This window comes from Typopeltis vanoorti, chromosome 13, assembly GCF_054136105.1.
Source record: "Typopeltis vanoorti isolate ZY-2024b chromosome 13, IOZ_Tvanoo_1.0, whole genome shotgun sequence".
NCBI lineage: Eukaryota > Metazoa > Arthropoda > Arachnida > Uropygi > Thelyphonidae > Typopeltis > Typopeltis vanoorti.
The window spans coordinates 22,936,360-22,958,337 of record NC_143561.1 but is presented as its reverse complement, the minus strand read 5'-3'; the positions used below and the strand labels follow the sequence as shown (position 1 = coordinate 22,958,337).

The 21,978-nt window shown below is 39.1% G+C and overlaps 1 protein-coding gene across 2 annotated transcripts in view; it reads left to right on the top strand.

The window, feature by feature from the left end:
• Positions 1-21,978, top strand: part of l(2)05287 (WD repeat-containing protein l(2)05287) — a 211,380-nt gene that overhangs the window by 22,844 nt on the left and 166,558 nt on the right. For both annotated transcript variants that reach the window (XM_090402934.1, XM_090402935.1), the window contains exon 3: positions 13,911-13,976. In XM_090402934.1, coding sequence (XP_090259060.1) covers positions 13,911-13,976 — 66 coding nt within the window. The remainder of the gene's footprint in view (positions 1-13,910; positions 13,977-21,978) is intronic.

The following is a 21,978-nucleotide window of genomic DNA, read 5'->3' as shown; positions in this document are numbered from 1 at the left end:
GCTCCAACCAGAGCAACATTCTGTACCCACAAACATCATACTGCATATCTGCAAGTTGGAGGATAAAATACAGGATATAGCATTATAAAGAGCCAAAAGGCTTCACTTTGATGATGTAAAATTATTCAAATTAAGTGGATATTGAATCCAACATTACTTCAGAGCTGAGTAGAGAAACTACAAGAGTTTCGTACCGAATATTGGGAAGGTGGGTCTCCCGTGAGAAAGGAATCACTTGGAGATGAAAAACCCATCCTGGGAAGGTAATGGATTTTTTGATTGCCTCCGTAGCGCAATTGGAAGAACAACGGTACATTGCGCCCTTCGATTGGAAAAGGACTGAGTTGGATTCCCATCATGACGGAAGGAATCTTTATATGGACTTTTTCAATTGAAGGCGAGTTAGCTGATCTCATACGGAGGTAGCAGGGTTTTTCCTCCCGGAAATTCTGGTTTTTCATCCCACATACAGACAAATTGGCCCTTCAGAACGCATGTAATTTTCAGACAAAAAATACTTGTGGTGGTTGTGGGCGGTAGATGGCGCTGATGTAGTTGATTGGTAGTAGCGGCTCGGTAGTGATGGTGTCCTCCCATGATGACTCTTCGGACTCCTTGGAGGTGTCACAAATAGTAATAATAACATAGAAACTATAAAAGTTTCGGCGGGTACAAGCGTAAGCAAAACTTTCATGACAGGGGAAACTTGTAGCAAAGGTGGAGTAAGCTCTGATCACTACCTTTTAGTATTTCCCATAATGTAAAACATCTCTTAGGAGATGTATGATGTTATACATTATGGCTTAGGGGTGGGGGTCACTACCCAGACCGGTTTCGACCTTATTTGAGGTCTCGTCAGTGGGAGCCTGACCCAGAATGTAAATATTCAGGTTGGAGTGATGCAGAACTTATACTTTACCATACGAGTTGCCAAAAAAGTGTCACAATATGAAAGGCACCAAGAATTACTGAAAATCGCTTGGTGTCGCACTGATTTTGATCGTCGGCTTTTTGAGAGCTCCTGAAAAGATTAGAAGTATTTTGTGTTAACATTGGCAATTGTACTAGAATTTTAAGTAATATTGTTTGATTTTTGTTTCTTGGTGTGTCTATGCAATTTTTGTGTGTTTTCTGTTATTTTAAGTATTGTTTTTAAGATAAGATAGCGTACATATGGCACCGATAAAGAAAAAATGGCGGCCAGGTCGCCATGTTTGTTTAAGAGTTTTGATGCAAATGAATTTATGCAATGTGCTGTCTGTGGGATGTATGCTTTGCGAAGAGCGGTGGGAGTCTGGTTAGAGGGTGATAGTGGAGTTAATATGTGCAGAAAGTGTAAGGAGAATGAGGATCTCAAGCGTGTTTCAGGTGGCGAAAGTGATATCGTTAACGATAGTCAGGATGTAGAAAATGGCGGTGTGATAGAGAATTCCGTGGTAGTGCCAGATAGGTGGGAGAGGGTCGTTGAAAGTGTAAATGAAGGTAGAAATACAGAATGAATGGATGATTTGATTGATAATGAAAATGGTGAGATTAATGAGAGTAGTGAAATTGCTCGTTTGAACGGAGCGATACACAGAGCAAAAAGGCAACTGGAGTGTATGGAAAAATGTGTGCTGAATGTACCGACTAATAACCAGCGAAAGTCTGTGACGGCAAATAATAGAACGTTCGTAAACGTCAATAAAATGAAGGAGCGAGTGCTGTATGGGATTCGCTATTAAGAGGTGTGATAGTTGAGAGTTTGACGAAGTCATACCAGCCAGGTGCGAACATAAAGGACGTCAGCAAATCTATTCGAGTGCAAAAACAGAGGGTGAAAGAGATGATAATCGTGGCAGGAACAAATGATTTGAAAGAGGACAAAATGGAAATGATAGAGGATGCGAGGATGTGAGGGAATTACTTGAGGTAGCAAAAGAGAAGAGTGAGAGAGTTAGGATGGTGAGTATTTTACCACGGTATGACAGTGAAGTGTTTAGAAGGAGGTCCATAATTGCCAATGACTTTATGTGTGGGTTATGCATGGAGAGTGGCGTGGAATTTGTGGATGTGTGGAATGAGTTCGATGGGCAAAAGGACTTATATAAGATGGATGGGTTACATTTGAATGGAGTTGGTGTACGGAGGCTTGAAAAAGTGTTGATGAATGATGTGGAAGTGGATGTACAGACTTAGGGAAACTAGATTTATTAAGAGGGGGGGGAGTAGATATGCAGACTTTAGGGAGGCAGTTGAGTGTATGAATGTGTATATTATGCCAGAGCAAGTACGAAGGACAACAAATCAGAATGGGATAGTTAGTATAAGGCATCAAAGTAGGGATGGGACAAATGGGCTTCTGCAATTCATGTACGCTGATGCCAGGAGTATTAGGAACAAGGTGGAAGAGTTTTTGGCCTTGGTTGGCACTTCAAGGTCACAGGGTGTTGGTATTAGTGAAACATGGCTGACAGAAGATGATAAAGCTAGTGGGATTGAATGCGATGGGTATAGCATGTTCAGGAGTGACAGGGCAAATAAAAAGGGGGGAGGAGTGTTATTGATGATAGCTGACGAGTTGCAGCCAAGGAGTATAGAAGTTGAACTGCAGGATAGAGAAAAGAGCACATTTGAGGCTGTTTGGTGTGAGATAGAATCTAGCAGAACAAAATATACAATTGGGTGCTGCTATAGACCAGGTGATGGAATAGATGGCGGGGATAGTATGCATAGGCAAATAGAAGAAATGAGTCGAAGGAGGGTAATTATTATGGGTGATTTCAATTATGGTAACATTGACTGGAAAGAGGAGAGGGCAATGGGAGGAAGGAATTGGATTTTATGTGGTTATTAAGGGACAACTATCTGCGGTAGCATGTAGTGGAAAATATCAGGGGGACAGAGAGTGCTTGACCTAGTAATTGCAACTGAGAATGTGGCTGTAACGAACATGACCATGTTGCCACCAATTGATGAGAGTGACCATAAGGTCATGACTTGGGTGCTGGCTAAAGGAGTGGAATTTACAATTAAGACAGGGTACATGTGGAATTACTGGGCTGGTAAGTATGACAAGCTTAGGTGTGTGCTTGGCTCAGTGCCATGGCATGTAAAACTGCAAGGGCTGGATGTTGATAGTGCATGGGAGGTGGTTAAGCAGTGTTTGCAGGAGGCAGTGGTTGACTGTATACCAAGAGTCCGAATAATAAATCAAAAAAAGCAAAAAAAGAAACAATTGTGGAGGAAATTTAAGGAGAAAGGTGACCAGCAGGCACAGGAACAGTATAAAGCTCAGGCCAGGATGGTAACAAGGGTGGTAAGAAAAGCAAAAGCAGATTATGAAAGAAAATTGGCCATGCAGGCTAAAGAGAATCCCAAACAATTTTTTCAATATGTTGCAATTAAAAGGAAAAATGTTCATGGTAGAATGATCTTAAAAAATGCTGAGGGTAGGGAGGTAACTGAATCAGTCGATATAGTGAAATTACTGAGCAAACACTTTGCCAGAGTATATCATCCATTTGGTGACATTGCAGGAATGGAAGAACCAACAGCTTATACTGGAATTGTGATGAATGAAGTAGAGGTAACTAGTCTATTATAAAACCTCAATGTCAATACATCTGTGGGATTGGATGGTATACCAGCTCGTGTCGTACGTGAAGCGGCTAAAGAATTGTCAGTGCCCTTGACCATTTTGTTTAATTTGTGCCTTGGGTCTGGGTCAGTCCCAAGGGGGTGGAAAGAGGGGAAAATAGTTCCGTTGCATAAAGGTGGTTCCAAGACTGCTGTTGAAAATTACCGGCCAATCAGCATAACAGGAATCATTATCAAGGTCTTGGAGAAAATAGTCAAGAGGAAAATACAAGATTGGATAGAAGAAAATGGGATACTGTATCGGGGATAGCATGGTTTTGTGAAGGGTAGGTCATGCCTCAGTAACTTGCTCGCGTATTATAACACAGTGACAGCTGAACTGGATAAGGGTAATGGGTTTACAGTGATTCTACTGGACTTTGCTAAGGCCTTTGACAGGATACCACATGGAATTCTAATCAGTAAATTGCAGCATATGGGGATGGATATAGGGTTGGTGAGATGGATAGGAGGGTGGTTGACGGAGAGATATCAGAGAGTGGTTTATTCAGGAGTAGAGTCCACAAGATGGCCTGTGACTAGTGGTGTGCCACAAGGATCTGCTCTTGGACCACTGCTGTTTAATTTCTTCATTAATGATATAGGAAAGGATCTGAGAGGAACAGTTCATTTGTTTGCGGATGATGCAAAGTTGGGTAGGGCAATAGTGAATGCAGATGACGTCAAAATTTTGCAAGATGATTTGGATAGATTGGAGGTCTGGGCTAAGGAGAATGGATATCAGTTTAATGTGGCAAAATGTAAGGTTATACATTTTGGGGTGAAAAGATTAGCAGCAGTTTACTACATTGGAACTGTACTCCAGGAAATTGATGAGGCATGAGATTTAGGAGTGTTGGTGGATAAGGAGTTGAAGTTTAGGGGGCACATTGCAAAAGTGGCCAAATCAGCTCATCAAATCGCTTGGTTGCTGAAGAATACGTTGACAAGCAGGTTATTGTTCCTCTGTATCGAGCCTTGATAAGACCCCATCTCGACTACTGTGCCCAGATTTGGTCACCTAGGTTTCTTCTTGATGGGGAGGAGGTTGAGAGGATCCAAAGGCGAGTGACCAAGATGATAGCAGGTCTGTGGAATGAACCTTATGAGAACAGGTTGAGGATTTGTGAGTTGCAAAAATTGGTTGATAGGCGGAGGAGGGGAGATATGATTGATACATTCCAATTACTGAAGGGTTTCTATAAAATTAATTCAGAAGATATTTTTGAGAACAGGGCTGGTTGTGGGAGGACTAGGAGACATCCATGGAAACTGGGCAAAAGTGTGGTTAGTAAAGGTATTAGAGCTGGGTTCTTTACTTTTAGAGTGGTGAATGAGTGGAATGCGTTCCCAGAGTCAGTGGTGGATGCTGTGACAGTGAATGAGCTTAAGGCGAGGTATGATAGATACTGTATGAATGTTGAATAGTTGTGACGAATATGATTTGGGGCATCCCTTGATGAGTCTAATGACTCCCTGGAGTTGCCCATAATAATAAAAAAAATAAAGAGCCAAATGGCTTCACTTCAGTGATGTAAAATAATTCAAATTAAGTGGATATTTTGCTTACGCTTGTACCTGCTGAAACTTTTATAGTTTCTATATATTCGGCATGAAACTCTTGTAGTTTCTCTACTCGGTTCTGAAGTAATGTTGGATTCTATATCCACTTATTTTGAATAATTTTACATCGCTGAAGTGAAGCCTTTTGGCTCTTTATTTTCAGTAATTCTTGGTGCCTTTCATGATGTGACACCTTTTTTGGCAACTCGTATGGTAAAGTATTGTAAAATATTGAGGTTTTTATATATTTTTTTTTATAATTACTAATTTTTTTTATTATTCTAATGTTACTGTGCCTTTGTAATATATCTATCTTTCTTTTAATCTGTCTATTCGATTTCTTTAGACTTGTCTTCTATAGTTTCATTTGTTAACTTTATTATATTTTATCCTTATCTGTTACCTTTCTATATAGTCAGTTAATCTTAATTCCTTATCTCTACTTTCAGTATATTGTACTTGAGATTTTTAGAAATTTATTTGATTATTCCAGACTGCGCCACTAAAAATCTCTAATTGGCATAAGAAATTGTTTATACCTCCAGTAAAGCACCGCTATTCAGTTAATTACAGTCGTGGCTAACTCCTAACTTAAAATTCGTACCAAGGTGGGATAATATTTTTTTTTATTTTCTTTATTCTTTATTCCTCATTCTAGAGACCAGATGTGGGATGATTTTCCGAGGCACCTTCAGGCCTCCAGTAAGCAGGGTGGACATCAAAATTATTTCTCCTCCCTAGTTTTACATCACTGCAAACAAACGAATATCTGCTTTCAAACCTCAGACTGTGTTGCATAAATTCATCAGTGGGAGCCAGGCTAAAAATACCAAGATTTAGTAATGCAGAGCTTATAAGTATTTTACCAAAACAAGTTGCCATAAGGTGTTTTAACCTTATTAAATAAAAATCTCAGGAGGAGATATAAATGTTGAAGTATTTTTAACTTGGGTATAATTATGTTAAAGATACCAAGCAATTTTAAACCTGGTTTTACTCCATTTCCCAAGTGAGCAAACAGACAAAATGTCAAGTTTGCGCCTGCAATTGATGCAAGACTAGCTGATCCCACAGGTAGTGCAAGACCGAGGCAACTCGTGGTAAAGGTGGAGCAAGCTCTGATCACTAATCTTAATATTTACCCTTAATGCCAAAACACATCTCCAAGAAGGGGATGTATGATGTTTTGTATTAACGGCAAGGGGCCACTACCCAGACCGGTTTCGACCTTTATTGAGGTAGAATGGGAGTTTGTCTTTCATCATCGGCCTTTGGAGTATAAAGATTGCTGAGGGTCAGCCGGTAGTAATAGGGGAAGTTAAAGAAAGGTAGAGTAGGATAGTAGGAGGTAAAAAGAGGCCTCAGTCAACCTGTTTAGCTGTATAACCCAGAGGTTGTGGCTAAAAGTCTGTAAAACATAATCTCCTTGCACCTGTTCGAAAAAAAAACAAACTTAAAATTTACATTTCATTTTACCCGAAAAAACATAACTTTCGATTACATTAATCTAGGTGTCTGGAGACGTCATCTCGTAACCCCTAAAAAAAAATAAAGAAAAATGTTTGTTAAAATTTGGAACTTAGATTATTCTTAGACTATGCCTTACAACTGAAAAAAATAATAATAAAATAAAAAATAAAATAAAAAAAACTGCGATAGCGGGATCCGTATTGAGGTGGACTTTATCAACCAGAGAACCGAGAGTTGGGGGAAGAGCTCGGCCCGAGTGATGCAGCCCACAAGGAGCTGCACCGCCTCGCTGTAGGCCTTCGCAGCTCGGGTTCTCAGGTCTGCCCCCTCCTATGTGGACTAAGTGTGGATACACAGAAACAAAACCAAAAGAAAAAACTTAGAAGGGGCTTTTTTTTTTAGGTCATATTTGCCCTCCAATTTTTAATCGCTATCTCAAAGTCTTTTACCACATTTTCCATCACTGTGAGTACGTGTACTGACTCTTCATCATTTAGTTTCCATATTCTCTTCAAGCTTTCATTCCATTTCGTTCGGTGGTAATTGAAGTTATCCCACTTCATCCATATACTAAGTCTATCTAGCTCACCTTTACATTGCAAACAAGCGTCTCCTTTTTCCTGTATAGCTGTGTGGACTTTGTGCCTTATCTCGGGTTTGTCCCTAAGATCGTGTAGGATTCGTCTTGTTATATTCGAATTTTCGTATGGGGGATTTTCTCCTTCTACCGGTTTTGTAATGGGGTGAGAAGAACCGGTATTTGTATCTTCTGGTTTTGGATCGTTTCCTTGCTCTGTGTCCTCTTCTGATGAGGTTTCTTCCTCATTTTCTGTGTTGTTTCGCGTTATTATCTCATTTCCTTCCTTGTCTTCTTCCGAACTTGAGGCTTCTATTTGGCTTTCAATGTCTTGTTTATTTCATTTCATTTCTCCTTCTTCTGGCGTGATGGGTTGTTTTGTTGAACTGGTATTGATTTCCATTTCCTCTGTTTCTGTGCTGTCATTGTTGCCTTCCGATTCAATGGTGTAAGATTTCTTAGTGTTCCGTTTCTTTTTCTTCCTAATATTCCATTCTGCGTTCCTCCCAGTTATTGCCTGATTTCCTAATGTGGTCGTTGCGATAGCTGGTGGTTGGAGGGCTGGAAAGTCTTCTGATTCCGTTGTTTGTGGTTCGTTTACTGTTTGGCCGGTAGTTCATGAGTCCTGTGATGTGAGTTTAGGACTGATTACTGAAATGGCTACTGCCACAGGTGTTATGGAGCCTCCTGCTCTTTCTGCAAGTGTCCTGTTAGGACAAACGTCTATTCTATGGGATGTGTTCCCACATTTACGGCATGGTGACTCACATTTATCCAATATGTGTTGGTGGCCCAAAGCGGTGCACCGAAAACATTGTTTTCTTACTCCTGGATAATTGACTATTACTTTTGCTGAGCCTAAAAAAATCAAGTTGGGGATTTCTGTTTTCATTTCAATTGAAATGCTCACTTCCCCTGATTTCCACTCTGGGATATCCGTGTCTTGTCCGATTGTTACGTTTCGGACAATCCCCCACTTTGAAAAAATGGTTTTAATGCTTTCCTCCCCTTTCTCTAGATATTCGAGTGGAAACCTGTCAATTTTTACGGATTTAAAATACTCCCGACTAGGAAGGGTAGGTATTTTCTTCCTTCACATTCTATGCTGCCTTTAAGGAGCGTTTCCCTTGTCTCTATGTTGTTCATTACTATTTGGAATCTTCCCCCCCTTGTAAAGGGTAAGCCCGTAAATGCTTTCTGCTTTGGCGACTTTGAGAAGAGCTCTCACAAACGTTGCTTTGTCGATGTTTGGGTCAATTTCGATCCCGAGGGTACGAACTCTTGGCAAGAATTTCGACATTCTTTAAAAGCAAACACCTTACCAACGGAATAGCAAATTTCAGTCCCCGAAAGGAAATGACCTAAAACGGACCTGCATCGATTGGAACGAGGCCGCAAAAAATAAAAGCCAACAAAAGAAAAACTAGAAGGGTTCTTACCAAACAATACTGGAATAGGAGCTCTCTCTCTCGGGATCTGGTAACTGGCAACTGGAATCCAAAAGAAGACTGGAACATGGAGCTTTCTCTCAGGGACGCCGAAAATAGGTCTCATCAGTGGGAGCCAGGCTAGAAATACCAAGATTTAGTAATGCAGAGCTTATAAGTATTTTACCAAAACACGTTGCCATAAGGTGTTTTAACCTTATTAAATAAAAATCTCAGGAGGAGATATAAATGTAGAAAGTATTTTTAACTTGGGTATAATTATGTTAAAGATACCAAGCAATTTTAAACCTGGTTTTACTCCATTTCCTAAGTGAGCAAACAGACAAAATGTCAAGTTTGCGGCTGCAATTGATGTAAGACTAGCTGATCCCACAGGTAGTGCAAGACCGAGGCAACTCGTGGTAAAGGTGGAGCAAGCTCTGATGGCATTAAGGGTAAATATTAAGATTAGTGATCAGAGCTTGCTCCACCTTTACCACGAGTTGCCTCGGTCTTGCACTACCTGTGGGACCAGCTAGTCTTGCATTAATTGCAGGCGCAAACTTAACATTTTGTCTGTTTGCTCACTTGGGAAATGGAGTAAAACTAGGTTTAAAATTGCTTGGTATCTTTAACATGATTTAGCTACTTTTGCAATGTGCTCCCTAAACTTCATCTCCCTATCCACCAACACTCCCAAGTCCCTGGCCTCATCAATCTCTTGGAGTACAGTTCCACCAATGTGGTATACTGCTGCTAATCTTTTCACCCCAAAATGCATAACCTTACATTTTGTCACATTAAATTGACATCCATTCTCCTTAGCCCAGAACTCCAATCTAAGTCATCCTGCAAGACTTTGACATCTTCTGCATTCACTATTTCCCTACCCAACTTTGCATCATCAGCAAACAAATGATTTGTTCCACTTAGATCCTTCCCTATATCGTTAATGAACAGATTAAACAGCAGTGGTCCAAGAACAGAACCCTGCGGCACACCACTAGTCACAGGCCGTCTTTTGGGCTCTACTCCTGAATAAACTACTCTTTGATATCTCTCCATCAACCAACCACCTATCCATCTCACCAACCCTATATCCATTCCTATATGTTGTAGTTTACGGATTAGTATTCCATGTGGTATCCTGTCAAACGCCTTTGCCAGGTCCAGCAGTATCACTGTAAACCCATTTCCCTTATCCAGTTCAGCCGTCACCTTGTTATAAAACTTGAGCAAGTTACTGAAGCATGATCTACCCTTCACAAAGCCATGCTGTCCCCTGTACAGTATCTCATTTTCATCAATCCATTCCTATATTTTTCCCTTGACTACTTTCTCCAAGACCTTGACAACGACTCCTGATATGCTGATCAGTCAGTAATTTGCAACCGTAGTCTTGGATCCTCCTTTATGCAGTGAAACTATTTTCCCCTCTTTCCACACCTTCGGGACTAAACCAGACCTGAGACTCAGATTAAACAACATGGTCAAGGGCACTGATAATTCCTTAGCTGCTTCACACAAGACCCGTGCAGGTATACCATCCAATCCCACAGATGTGTTCACATTAAGGTTCTGTAGTAGACTAGTCACCTCCACTTCATTCATCACTATTCCCGTATAAACTAATGGTTCCTTCATTTTTTCAATGTCACTACCTGGATGATATGCTTTTGCAAAGTGCACGCTCAGTAACTCCACTATATCGACTGATTCAATGACCTCCTTACCATCGTCATTCCTTAAAATCATTTTGCCGTGTACAGTTTTTTTCTTGCTTGCAGCATATTGAAAGAACTGTTTGGGATTCTCTTTTGCTTGCATAATCTGCTTTTGCTTTTTTTACCACACTCGTTACATTTCTGGCCTGCAGGTCACCCCTTTCTTTAAATTCCCTCCACAATTGTTTCTTTTTTTGCAGCTCATGCTTAATGGTGTTATTCATCCATTTAACCCCCTACTTGTTTTACTATTCGGACCTTAGGTATACAATCAGCCATAACCTCCTGTAAATGCTCCTTGACCACTTCCCATGCTCTATCGACATTCAGCCCTTGCAGTTGTACATGCCATGGCACTGATCCAAGCAATCTCCTAAGCCTGTCATACTTGCCAGCACGGTAATTCCACATATACCCTGTCTTAATCGAAAATTCCACACCTTTAGCCACCTCCCAGGTCAAGACCTTATGATCACTCTCACCAATAGGTGGCAACATGGTCATATTCATTACAGTCAAATTCTCAGATGCTATTACCAGGTCAAGCACTCTCACACCCCTAGTATTTTCAATTACATGCTGTCTCAAATAGTTATCCCTTAATAATTGAATAAAATCCTTTTCCTTCCTCACGTGTCCTCTCCTCCTTCCAATCAATGTTACCATAGTTGAAATCCCCCATAATAATTATCCTCCTTCCACTCATTTCATCAATTTCCCTATGCATACTATCTCCACCATCTATTCCATCACCTGGTCTATAGCAGCACCCAACTGTATATTTTATTCTGCCAGTCTCAATCTCACACCAAATAGCCTCAAATGAGCTCCTTTCACTATCCTGCGATACAACTTCAATTCTCCTTGGCTGCAGTTCATCAGCTATCATCAATAATACCCCTCCCCCCATTTTATTCTCTCTGTCCCTCCTAAACACACTATAACCTACACATTCTATCCCACTAACTATATCATCTTCCGTCAGCTATGTTTCACTAATGCCAATAACCTGTGGCCAGGAAGAGCCAATCAAGGCCAAAAATTCTTCCTTCTTGTTCCTAATACTCCTGGCATTAGTATACATGAAATGCAGTGATCCCTTAGTTCCACCCCTATATTGATGCGTTATTCTAAATGACCCATTCCCATTTTTTGTCCTTAGTGCTGGCTCGGGTACATGATATACATTCTTACACTCATCTGTCTCACTGATGTCTGCATATCCATCCCCCCCCCCCCCTTGGTAGTTCTAGTTTCCCTGGTTTTGCACATCCATTTTCACTTCATTCAGCAACACTCTTTCCAGTCTCTGCACACCAAGTCCATTCAAATGCAGGCCATCCATCTTGTATAAGTCCTTTCGCCCTTCAAACTCATTCCACACGTCCACGAATTCCACACCACACCGTCTGCATAACCTGCGCATAATGTCATATGCGATTATGGCCCTCTTTCTAAACTCCTCTCTGTCATACCGCAGCAACAGACTAACCATTCTAACTCTGTCACTCTTTTCTTTTGCTACCTTTAACAATACTTTCAAGTCCTCTCTCATAAAAAATTTATCACCTTTCAATTCATTCGTACCCGCCACAATTATTAATTCTTTCACCCTCTGTTTTTGCACTCTAATACTCTCACTTACATCCTTAAATTTCGCACCCGGTAAGTACGATTTAGTTACACTGCCATCTATCACCCCTCTTAATAACGAGTCACCATACAACACTCTTTCCTTCATTTCAGAAACTCTCCTATTCTTAGGCTGTTTATTTACGTTAGCCGAATCACTCTGTAAAGAGTTTTGCAGGTGCTCTAATTGCCGCTGTGCATTTTGTATCACTGCGTGCAACCTAGCGATCTCACTTCCTACAAATAATTCCTCATTATTTTTATCGTTTAAACCATTTTCTCTCTCTGTATGGTTGCTTTCACTCTTTCTAAGATCACAGCTCTCATTGCCATCTTGTACATCGCAATTCCCTATCAAGCCACTATTTTCACTCGCATTCTGGCAATTCTGGCTTTCTTCAACCATAACTATCTCACAACCTGACACATACTTTAACTCCTCACTTTGCTTACACTTTCTGCACATTCTCCCACCACTATCACTTTCAATCCACATTCCAGCCTCATTCGGGAATGCATACATCCCACACATATCACATTGGACAAACTCTCTCACATTATAGTTTTTGAACAATGGCGTATTTTTGGACGCCATTATCTTATGTCGCATTGGCGCCATATTCAAATCTATGAAACGTAACGTTATATACTAAATTAAATAACGGAATTCACACCAAAATCCCACAGACACAACAAGCTACCAAAATTAGGCAATATTATGTTATGATTTTAACCTATATTCTAATTTTTACTCAAAATTGTACTTGGCTTTCGGGAGCTCTCTGAAAACAACCATCCGTCTGGCCCTCTAGCAGGCACCATGTTATAAGTTAAGATATGAATGGTTTCCAGAATTTGGCAGTGGATTCTGACTGTGTGGTTGAAACTGAGTTTAAACTTTTAATGCAAACAGTTCCAACTATTCAGTTGGAACACAATCGTGTCAATCGAAAGTGGCCCTAATGGAGGTCAGTCAGTACGTGCTGAGATGTGCCTTTTTGTTTAAAACTTCCTTCAGCTTTTTTAGTTATTGGACAATTAATTATAGAATAGACATGAACTTATTGGCAACCATATGGCAGCAAAAATATAAAAGTAATCAAAATTAATTTTTTATTTTTTCTTGTATCCTTAAAAATCTTTTGTATGCTGCTCGGAGTACACACACACCACACTTTGGGAAACACTTCTCTGTGCCAATGATATGATATGATTCGAACTTGCAGCCTTTTGGTTTGAGATTGAGAATGCTAGCAACCTAGCAACCAGGCTTGTTGGTTCCTTTCTAATATATTTTTGATATGATCTTGTAATCGATGCCATCTATTCTTTCCCTTCTGAAAAGAAATGCAATATTTGCAGTCCCTGGTTCTTTACTAATACTGTTTTATTTCTAATCTATCATTCAGATCTCTTAAGTTAAAATGAGATAGGTGCTTCCCTAGGTCAGTCAGTAAAAATGATGCTCTTTGGTTGGGAAAAATCTAGGATGCAAATGACTAAGCCATTTCACTTAAAAGAAGTTAGCTAGCCTCATATGACAGTGATATTAGATGGACTTAGCAAACTGTTTAAATAAGCCTGGCATTCCTATTGGAGCATTAATTACGATTCTACAAAGCCAAGATGCTTGGTCAGTCATGGTGTATACTGATGAACCTTACAAGTAAGGAGGTGGCAAGGAGGGGGGGGGGGAATGAGGTGAAACTTCATTTAGTATTTTGGCTAATTCTTTCTTATATATATAAATTTATTCAACTTGTCCTCCACTTCCAGTTATTTTCTTGTTCTGTTTTTTGTTTTTTCAGCAAGACTTTCACACTTCAATTAAGCAGTTTAAATTAAAATTTTTTTTTTAAAAAAGTTTCTTCATATAACATTTTGTAAATTTTTATATAGATTTTGTCTTGTTCAGATGATGGGATAATCATGCAGTGGGACTATTTAGATGGCATTGCTGTCAAGGTTAGTAAAATCTGTTTCATTATTTTATTAGTAAAATCATTAAAAAAAATTTTAAATATGAATTTAAAATGTTGTCTTGTTAGCCATGTGTTCTGTTAAGAGAAAGTTCATTTTATACACTAAGCAATCACTTCATGATCAAAATTAGATAAATGAGAGATATTTCCTCAAACCTATAACAGTCAGAAACTGACTGGGGCTTACAACCCAATACTCAGCACCCTCTTTTATGATAACACCATAGAAACAAGTTATTTTGACTTATAGCATGTTAGTACAATGGGGTCCATGCGGTTAGTCTAGTGGCTATGCACTTCGCAACCATATGCCTGGGGAAGGAGTGTCCTGGGCTCAATTCCCATCACCGACGTGAGGAGCTTAAGGATCTTCCTCAGCCATAGCCAAGTTAGCCAGTCTTGGGCATGGACACAGGGTTTTTTCCCCAGTTTATATAGGGTTTTTCATCCTGCAAGCAGACAAACTGGCCCCGTGAACGCACGGATCTACAGCCATAAATACTTAACATGAGGGGGCTCAACTCGCCTCAATAGGGACGGGGGAGAAAAGGAAGGAAACTCCATATAATTAAATAAGTACAATGGGTAGAAAGTTAAGGAGAAAGGAGACTTTAAACATTTGATTAAAAGGCTTGTAGATTGTACTGATTATGAAATGCATAAGAAGAAAGTTGGTCCTAAAATGTAGAAGGAATGAATGAAGTGAATGAAAACTTCTGCAAGTTTGTGGTTGAACTGTGAAAGAGTACTAAATAGCTACTGAATGTGTTCTAACTGATTTAGGAGTGTAGGAATTATTGATGATAATTCTAATGAACACTGACTGGAAATATTTATACAAAATGCAAACAGCAGAATGATGTCTTTGTGAAAGAGTGGAGTAAATTAGCAGGAGATGGGCCATTAACTAACTTAATTGCTTCCTCCTGTGTTGAGTCAAGTATTTTTTATGAAGCTCTTAGGCAACATCCAAGATCTCAGAATGTTATTGAATAGCTGGATGGATTTGTGATTTGTCTAAATTGCTGTTTAGAGATAAAGTAACGTTTTAAGTAACACAGCTTAATTTTGGATGTTGAGAAGGCATTATTTGTAGTATGCTTACTCCAGAAGAGATTAGCATTATCCCTAGGAGGGCGCTCATCTCATCCGGAGATGGCTGTTGTGAAAAGTGAGGTTTTTTTTTTTTTTATGAAATAAAACATGATTGAGTTTTATTAGCATTGAAATTTAATATGGTTATCAGCATCCCATTGCTTTGGAGAGCAGAACTTGCAGTTGTAGAAGTTGATGTCTGAAAGTTTTGGTAATTTGCATAGTGAAGGTTTGTCAAATGAGAAGAAGTAGTGTAGTGTACTTTCAAATTGTATTAGTTTACAGTAACTAGAGAAAGTTGTTGACATAAAGAAGTAAGAGTAGATGAAAGAGCAGAGCCTTGTGGAACACTTACATTAGTTGCAAAGTTTGAGGATAAAGATCCATTTGTAATCATATGTTGTGTGTGTATATAGATGCAGAAAGCTGATGAAAAATCAGCGGCATTGAATGTTATGTGTTTGCAATGGAGGACATTTGCCAAGATTGTCTGCGAAAGAATTTGAGAAAAAATAAACTAGAAAATTGTGAATAACAATACAGTCTGAGCATAAAAAAAAAAAAGGTGGAAGAAGGGGAGAACAAAAATTACAGGTAATAGATTTGGCAAGGAGAGCTAAAAGCTTGTTATTTGGACATAATGCAAGTTTCTCACTTTAGCCCTTTGAAAGTTAGCTTTGGATATTTTGATCAGTTACTTGAAGATGTTTTGATTGTTGTTATAAACAGAAAAGGAGGATGGACATTTCAATTAAAAGCCATTTGTAATATGCTCAGTTCTTCCCTTGTAAAATCTTGGCACATTTCTTGGAGAAATAATGGATACAAATTTAAAGTGGAATGAGGAATAATGTTTTTATAGCAGTTAGTATTGCTTCAGTGACATGTTTAGTATAACTATTTGAATTAGAAGATTGAATGCAAACTAACCAAGGAAACAAGGAGTAGAAATTGCAGTGATTATTTTAAGTATTTTTATAATACCAGACATTTGTGAATGGATGTGTTAGTGTTGCTCCATTGGAAAAGAAATTAAGACTAGATTAAGGTCGGAATTGCCTAGAAAACAAACAACATCCACAGTATTCATTGAAGGGTTGCTATTGAAGAAATATCTGAGTGTGGAGAGTGATCAGGGCTATCTGATTATTCTTGCTGGGCACGTGAAAACAATTTTTGTAAGATTGTAAATGTCTTGAGACATTAACCTGCTTATCTGTGTGTTTGGAAAAGGAAAGCTAGTTGAAGCTGTGAATGGTGAAATCTTATGTAAAATGACCTCACTGTTACAAAAGTTGGACCTGAGATAATCATTTAAATTTCTAAAGAGAGATCAATCTTATATCAACATTACAAGAAAATAAACAATTATGATATTGATAATAGCAGTGTGAAGATATAGAAAATAATTTGACACGTGAAGTTTCTAGGTTAAAACAAATTATTAGACAATTGATGCAGGTATTGGCAAAAGTTAGTTTAGAAAAATTCACAGGATCTGAAAAATAAGAGAAGCAAAGTAGAAGTTAGAAAAATGTTGATGTGAAATAATAATAATAAGTCAGGTAGCATCTAAGAAAAAGATACTATGGTATCATGTTTCACTTATTAAGTTTGCACTTAATGATGAATTGCTCTTTCAAGCTTTCCAGTAGTGAAAATTAAGGATGTGATGAATGCAACTGAGAAACAGAAAAGTAAGAGATGGTAGTACTTATGAGAACAAATAATTTAGGTATTGATACAATATGGTGAGAGAAGAGCGAGTGAATATTTGTAGTCTGTTGCTAAGATATGGTAGTACTGTTTAGGAGGGCTTTGATAGTAGTAATTTAATGAACAGGCTGTGTAGATAGAATGGGATTGAGTTTTTGATTGTGTGGAGTGAGATTGATGGTAGAAAGGACTTGTATAATAGAGATGGCCTGCACTTGAATGCATTTGACATTGGGAACCTAGAGGTTTGTTTATTGGAGTTGGGTCTAATGCAGAATCAGAGAAACTTTATCATCATCATGGAAGGAATGGTGAGAATGTAAATGGGATAATAAATATAAATGTAATTATGTAAATGGGATAATGATAAGAATGTCATTGCATATGGTTATGAATCTGAATGGGTAGACCTATATACTTCAGCTTTGGACATTTTGAGTGTGTGGATTTGGGGTAGGTGAGAAAGGGAAAGCTCCCCAATTAGGCCAAGCAGAATGCAGATGCAAGTACTTACATTTACACACAAATCTTAGAAGCATCAGAAACAAAGGGGTTGAGTTTTTGCTGCTTTGGTGAATAAATTGTTTGGCTTGTTCACATAAGTGAAACTTGAATGTTAGTTCAGGTATAGTAACCGAATAGCATAAAGGAAATATTTTTAGAAACACCAGAAGAGATAAGAGGAGAGGATACTACTGATATCATATGATCATTGATTCTATTATCAGTGATAGCAATGTTCCATGCAGCAGTGAATATGAACTCTTTGACATAAAGTGCAGATTAATTTTAGAATGAAATATATGGTGGGTGTTGTTAGACTTGGTGGTTCAGTTGCTGAGAATGATGAAATGTGCTGCCAGATATATTACTGATGTGTATTAAATGAGTAATCATTATGAGCAACTTAAATAATCCAAATATGGATTGGTAGCAGGGAAAACTCTGAAGAATGGAGGATTTATTGAGCTGTTGAGAAACAGTCTTCTCAAGCAGTGTGAAAGAAGGAACTCGAAGTCAAAGAGTTTTAGGGATGGAATATGTGAGCAGCAGAGCTAATCTTAGGTGGTATGGTTGCTTAGAAAGAGAAAGAAAGAAAAAACAGGTTAGCCAAACAGATGATTGGTGTCAGGATGGCAGATTGATATAGAGTAGTGCTTTAGAAGACCAAATTCTAAAATCTGACAATTAGGAAGTCCTGACAAATAAGACTAACTTGGTGGGGAAAATTGTTGATAGGAAGTTGGTACAGTATAAGTTTGTGTTATCATTATATTCTATATGCCCCTTGATGGTATTGGAATTTTGATGATGGTACTAAAGTTAGACAATTTCATAACTATAGCAGCTTTTTGTGATGAACTTTAATGTAATTTCATTTCACTCTGCCTGTTGGATGAAGCATATGTTTACTTTTGTATGAATCAATTGTAACACAGTGTACCTCTCACTATGAGTCTTTTGACACCATAGAAGTCCGGGGTTAATAATAAAAGTGCAACACCTTGTTCTTGTGAACATTAAACTGCAAATCATACTCATTTGTTCAAGCTAAGTCTATTTACATCTTCTTGAAGGGAGTCGTCCCCTAGTTAAGTGATAACAGTATAATAAGTATGCCCAGCAAGGCTGTGGGAGCACAGAAACCTGAGGGCCTACTTTGGGGGATGAAACATGGCAGAAGCTACTTCACACCTCCAAAAAGCAGGATGGTGGTGGTGGTGGTGGTCTTTCACTGGGCATTCATCATAAATTGTAAGTAGTCCAGGAGGCTTGGAAACCTTTGGATGCCTTGTTTGAGGAGACATTAGCTTCGTGTTGCCTGTGATTCATCTCTGGGGCTTCTTTTGTCTGAAGCACCAACAATGTACCACAAGGCAACACTACTGGAGGGAAGGCACGGGAAGACTGTCTCAACCCCCCCCCCCCCTCATTTGGCTTCAAGAAAGAGCACTCCGACTGAACAAGCTGGCTTTGGGCCAGGAAGAAGTTGCTATGACCAAGTCCTGGCCCTGACAACTCAAATTGAAGCAGGCTTCCAGAAGAAACTTAAATCTGGAGCCACTTTCATTAACTTAACATCTGCTTATGTCACTCTCTGGATCAGGGGCCTCCTCCTAAAACTAGGAAATATTATAAAGTGTAAAAAAACTAACAACTATTTGAATCTATTCGGGTCCATATTGGCAGAAAAAAGAGCAGGCCCAGATTCCTTCACAACGGTCTTCCTCAGGGCTCTGTGTTATCTCCCTATACTTTTTAACATCTATGTGTATGATCTATCTCATACCAGATCAAGCAAGTATATGTATGCCGATGACCTAGCGATCTTACATCAATCAACCTCCTTTACCAATCTGGAATCAACCTTGAATACAGACCTGAACACCCTGTAAGAGTACTTCAAGCAGTGGTACTTGAAGCCAAATGCAACGAAAACAGTGTCCTCAGTATTTCACCTGTACAATGCAGAGGCAAATTGACAACTCAACCTTTCCTTCTGTGGAAAAATGGTAGAACATGAGCCTCACCCAAAATACCTTGGAGTGAGCCTGGACAGAAGCTTAACCTATAAAAGGCACATCATCAACCTCTCTAATGAAATTAAAACCAGAAATAACATCATTTCAAGGCTTGCTGGAACAACCTGGGATTGTGGTGCAGAAGTCCTAAGGTCGTCTGCACTAGCCCTCGCATTCTCTGCAGCAGAATATTGTGCCCCTGTCTGGAAAAGAAGTACACACACTAACATTATAGACACCCAGCTGGCACAATTAGTGGGACAGTGAGAAGCACCCCTCTCTCCTGGCTGCCTGTTTTATCTAACATTGCTCCACCACACATATGGAGAAGACATTCCTTGGTTAAGGAATTTAATAAAGCAATATGCAACCCACTCCTACCCCAGACTCTCATAAACCCACCTAGTCTTCGCCCCAAATCTAGAAAGCCTCTCTGGTTCATGGACGAACTCTCTTCAGCTGCGCTGCCATCAATATCTGACATATGGAGAGAATACTGGTCCAACAAATGGCTTCCTGGTAGAAGATCCCTGTGCTCTGCAGCCTGGTTTTGATCTTCCTAGGAAGATTTGGTCATCCATAAACAGGATCAGAACTAGTCAGGGCAGATGTGGCTCTCTTCTACATAAATGGGGGCTGTCAGGTCACCCTTATTGTAATTGTTCTCCCATGACTCAGATGATTACTCATATTGTGTACGACTACCCAAGGCACCAATTTCATGGTGGTGGCCTACAGGACATTTACAAGGTGACGGATGAGTCTTTGAATTTGCTTTCCAGCCTGGACCTTGACCTGTAGTTGGTATGATGGTGGCGGTGATTATGGAGGAAACAGAAGATCATGGTCCCGTCTCACCATGAAGACGTTGCTCTCATAGTCCTCGTCATAGTATCAGCAGAACTCCTCCTCATGTTAGAAGATGATGATACAGTGTGAAATGAGCCTCCTCTAATGGATCAAGTTTTCTCACACAAGACACAACTGCTCTCTACTTAAACCTCTTATACAGCTACTTTTATGTTGCGAAGTGTTGCGAGAACATGCAGCCTTGTCATATTTGGTGCAGCAGGACAATAATTGTCCCTGGCTTAATTATGACAAGTTACTTTTGCTTTATAATTTAAAAAAAAAGGAAAGACTTAGAAAACAGGTTGTGCCTTTTATGTGAAGTTTTATATGTTAAGATTTCCATTATTTGTTTTCTGGAAATTGCAATTGTACTTTTCACTTGCCAGTTTTCATGTAGCCATAAGCATAAAATAAAATAAACTGGGCATTGAAAGATATTTACCACTTAGAGGTCTCGTTAGCATTTCCTTACAACTAGGGAATATATGCATTTAAGGTGACAATACCCATGATAAGGAAGATCCATACTTAATGTTTCTCAAGGGACCCTGTAACCCCTAGAGAGCGCGTCCCCTGAGTGGCGGATAGGGGAGCCCACCATGTGTGTGTGTGTACATGCGCGTGCGTGCGTGTGTGTGTGTGTGTATATATATATATATATATATGGTGGGGTGGTCCGAATATACTGAATAAGGACTCGCGGACCAACAGGGCCATAAGGGGCAATCATCTTGATTGTAAGGGAAGCGGCACTCCCATGGACCCCTAGCTGGATCTATCCTCTCCTTCTACTTTGAGGAAGACCCACTTACTTTAATCTTTCCTATAAGGCCTTATCAGCCAACTCTTCTTACTTTATGACCCTTGTGCTATTAGAGTACTCGAGGGCCATGGGGTCTTTTCATTTCTGGCCTTACAACTATGTCCTCTCTATAAACCTTATATATTTCTTCTATAATCTACCCTTTCCCCTTCAATATACCCTATTCCTCCTATGGGTTTAAATTCGGAAGAAGGCGAGTTCAGAAGCCTTAAGGTAGCAGCCCTACCACTGAACTATTCCATCGTCAGGTTAGTCCCCTGACATGGAGAACATAACCATACTTGTAAGCTGACAGAAAAAGATAATCAGATTGAATCTATGGGAAACGACCCTGGAATGGAAAAGGGAAAACGAAAATGGAAACGACAAAATATAATACACATAGCAAACTGGAATGTAAGAGGAATAGCATATAAAGACATAGAATTAGACCAGTTATTAAATGAAAGAAATTTTAAAATAGCAGTAATCTCTGAAACAAAAAAGAAATTAAAAGGAACTATGAGAACTGAAAATTTTAATGTGATATACAGTGGAGTCGACAGAGACCAAAGAGCACAAGCAGGAGTCATGATTTGGATTCATAACTCCCTTTCAAAACAGTTAAAACATTATAAATTATGGAATGAAAGAATAATAGAAGCTAGAATAAAAATAGATAGAGGCTATTTAACAATAATTGGTTTATATGCCCCAGAAGAAGGAAGAGAACAGGATAATATTGATTTTTATAATCAGCTACAAAACATATATAATAAAATAAATAAAAATGATTACATAATTTTAGCAGGAGACTTAAATGCAAGAATTGGAAACACGAAAATTAATAATAATATAGGAATACATGGAGAACACACTCTAAACAGAAATGGTAAAAAATTGATTGACTTTGTAGTTTATAATAACCTAAAAATAATGAATTCCTTCTATAAACATAAAGACATACATAAATATACTTGGGCAGCAAGAGGATGGAA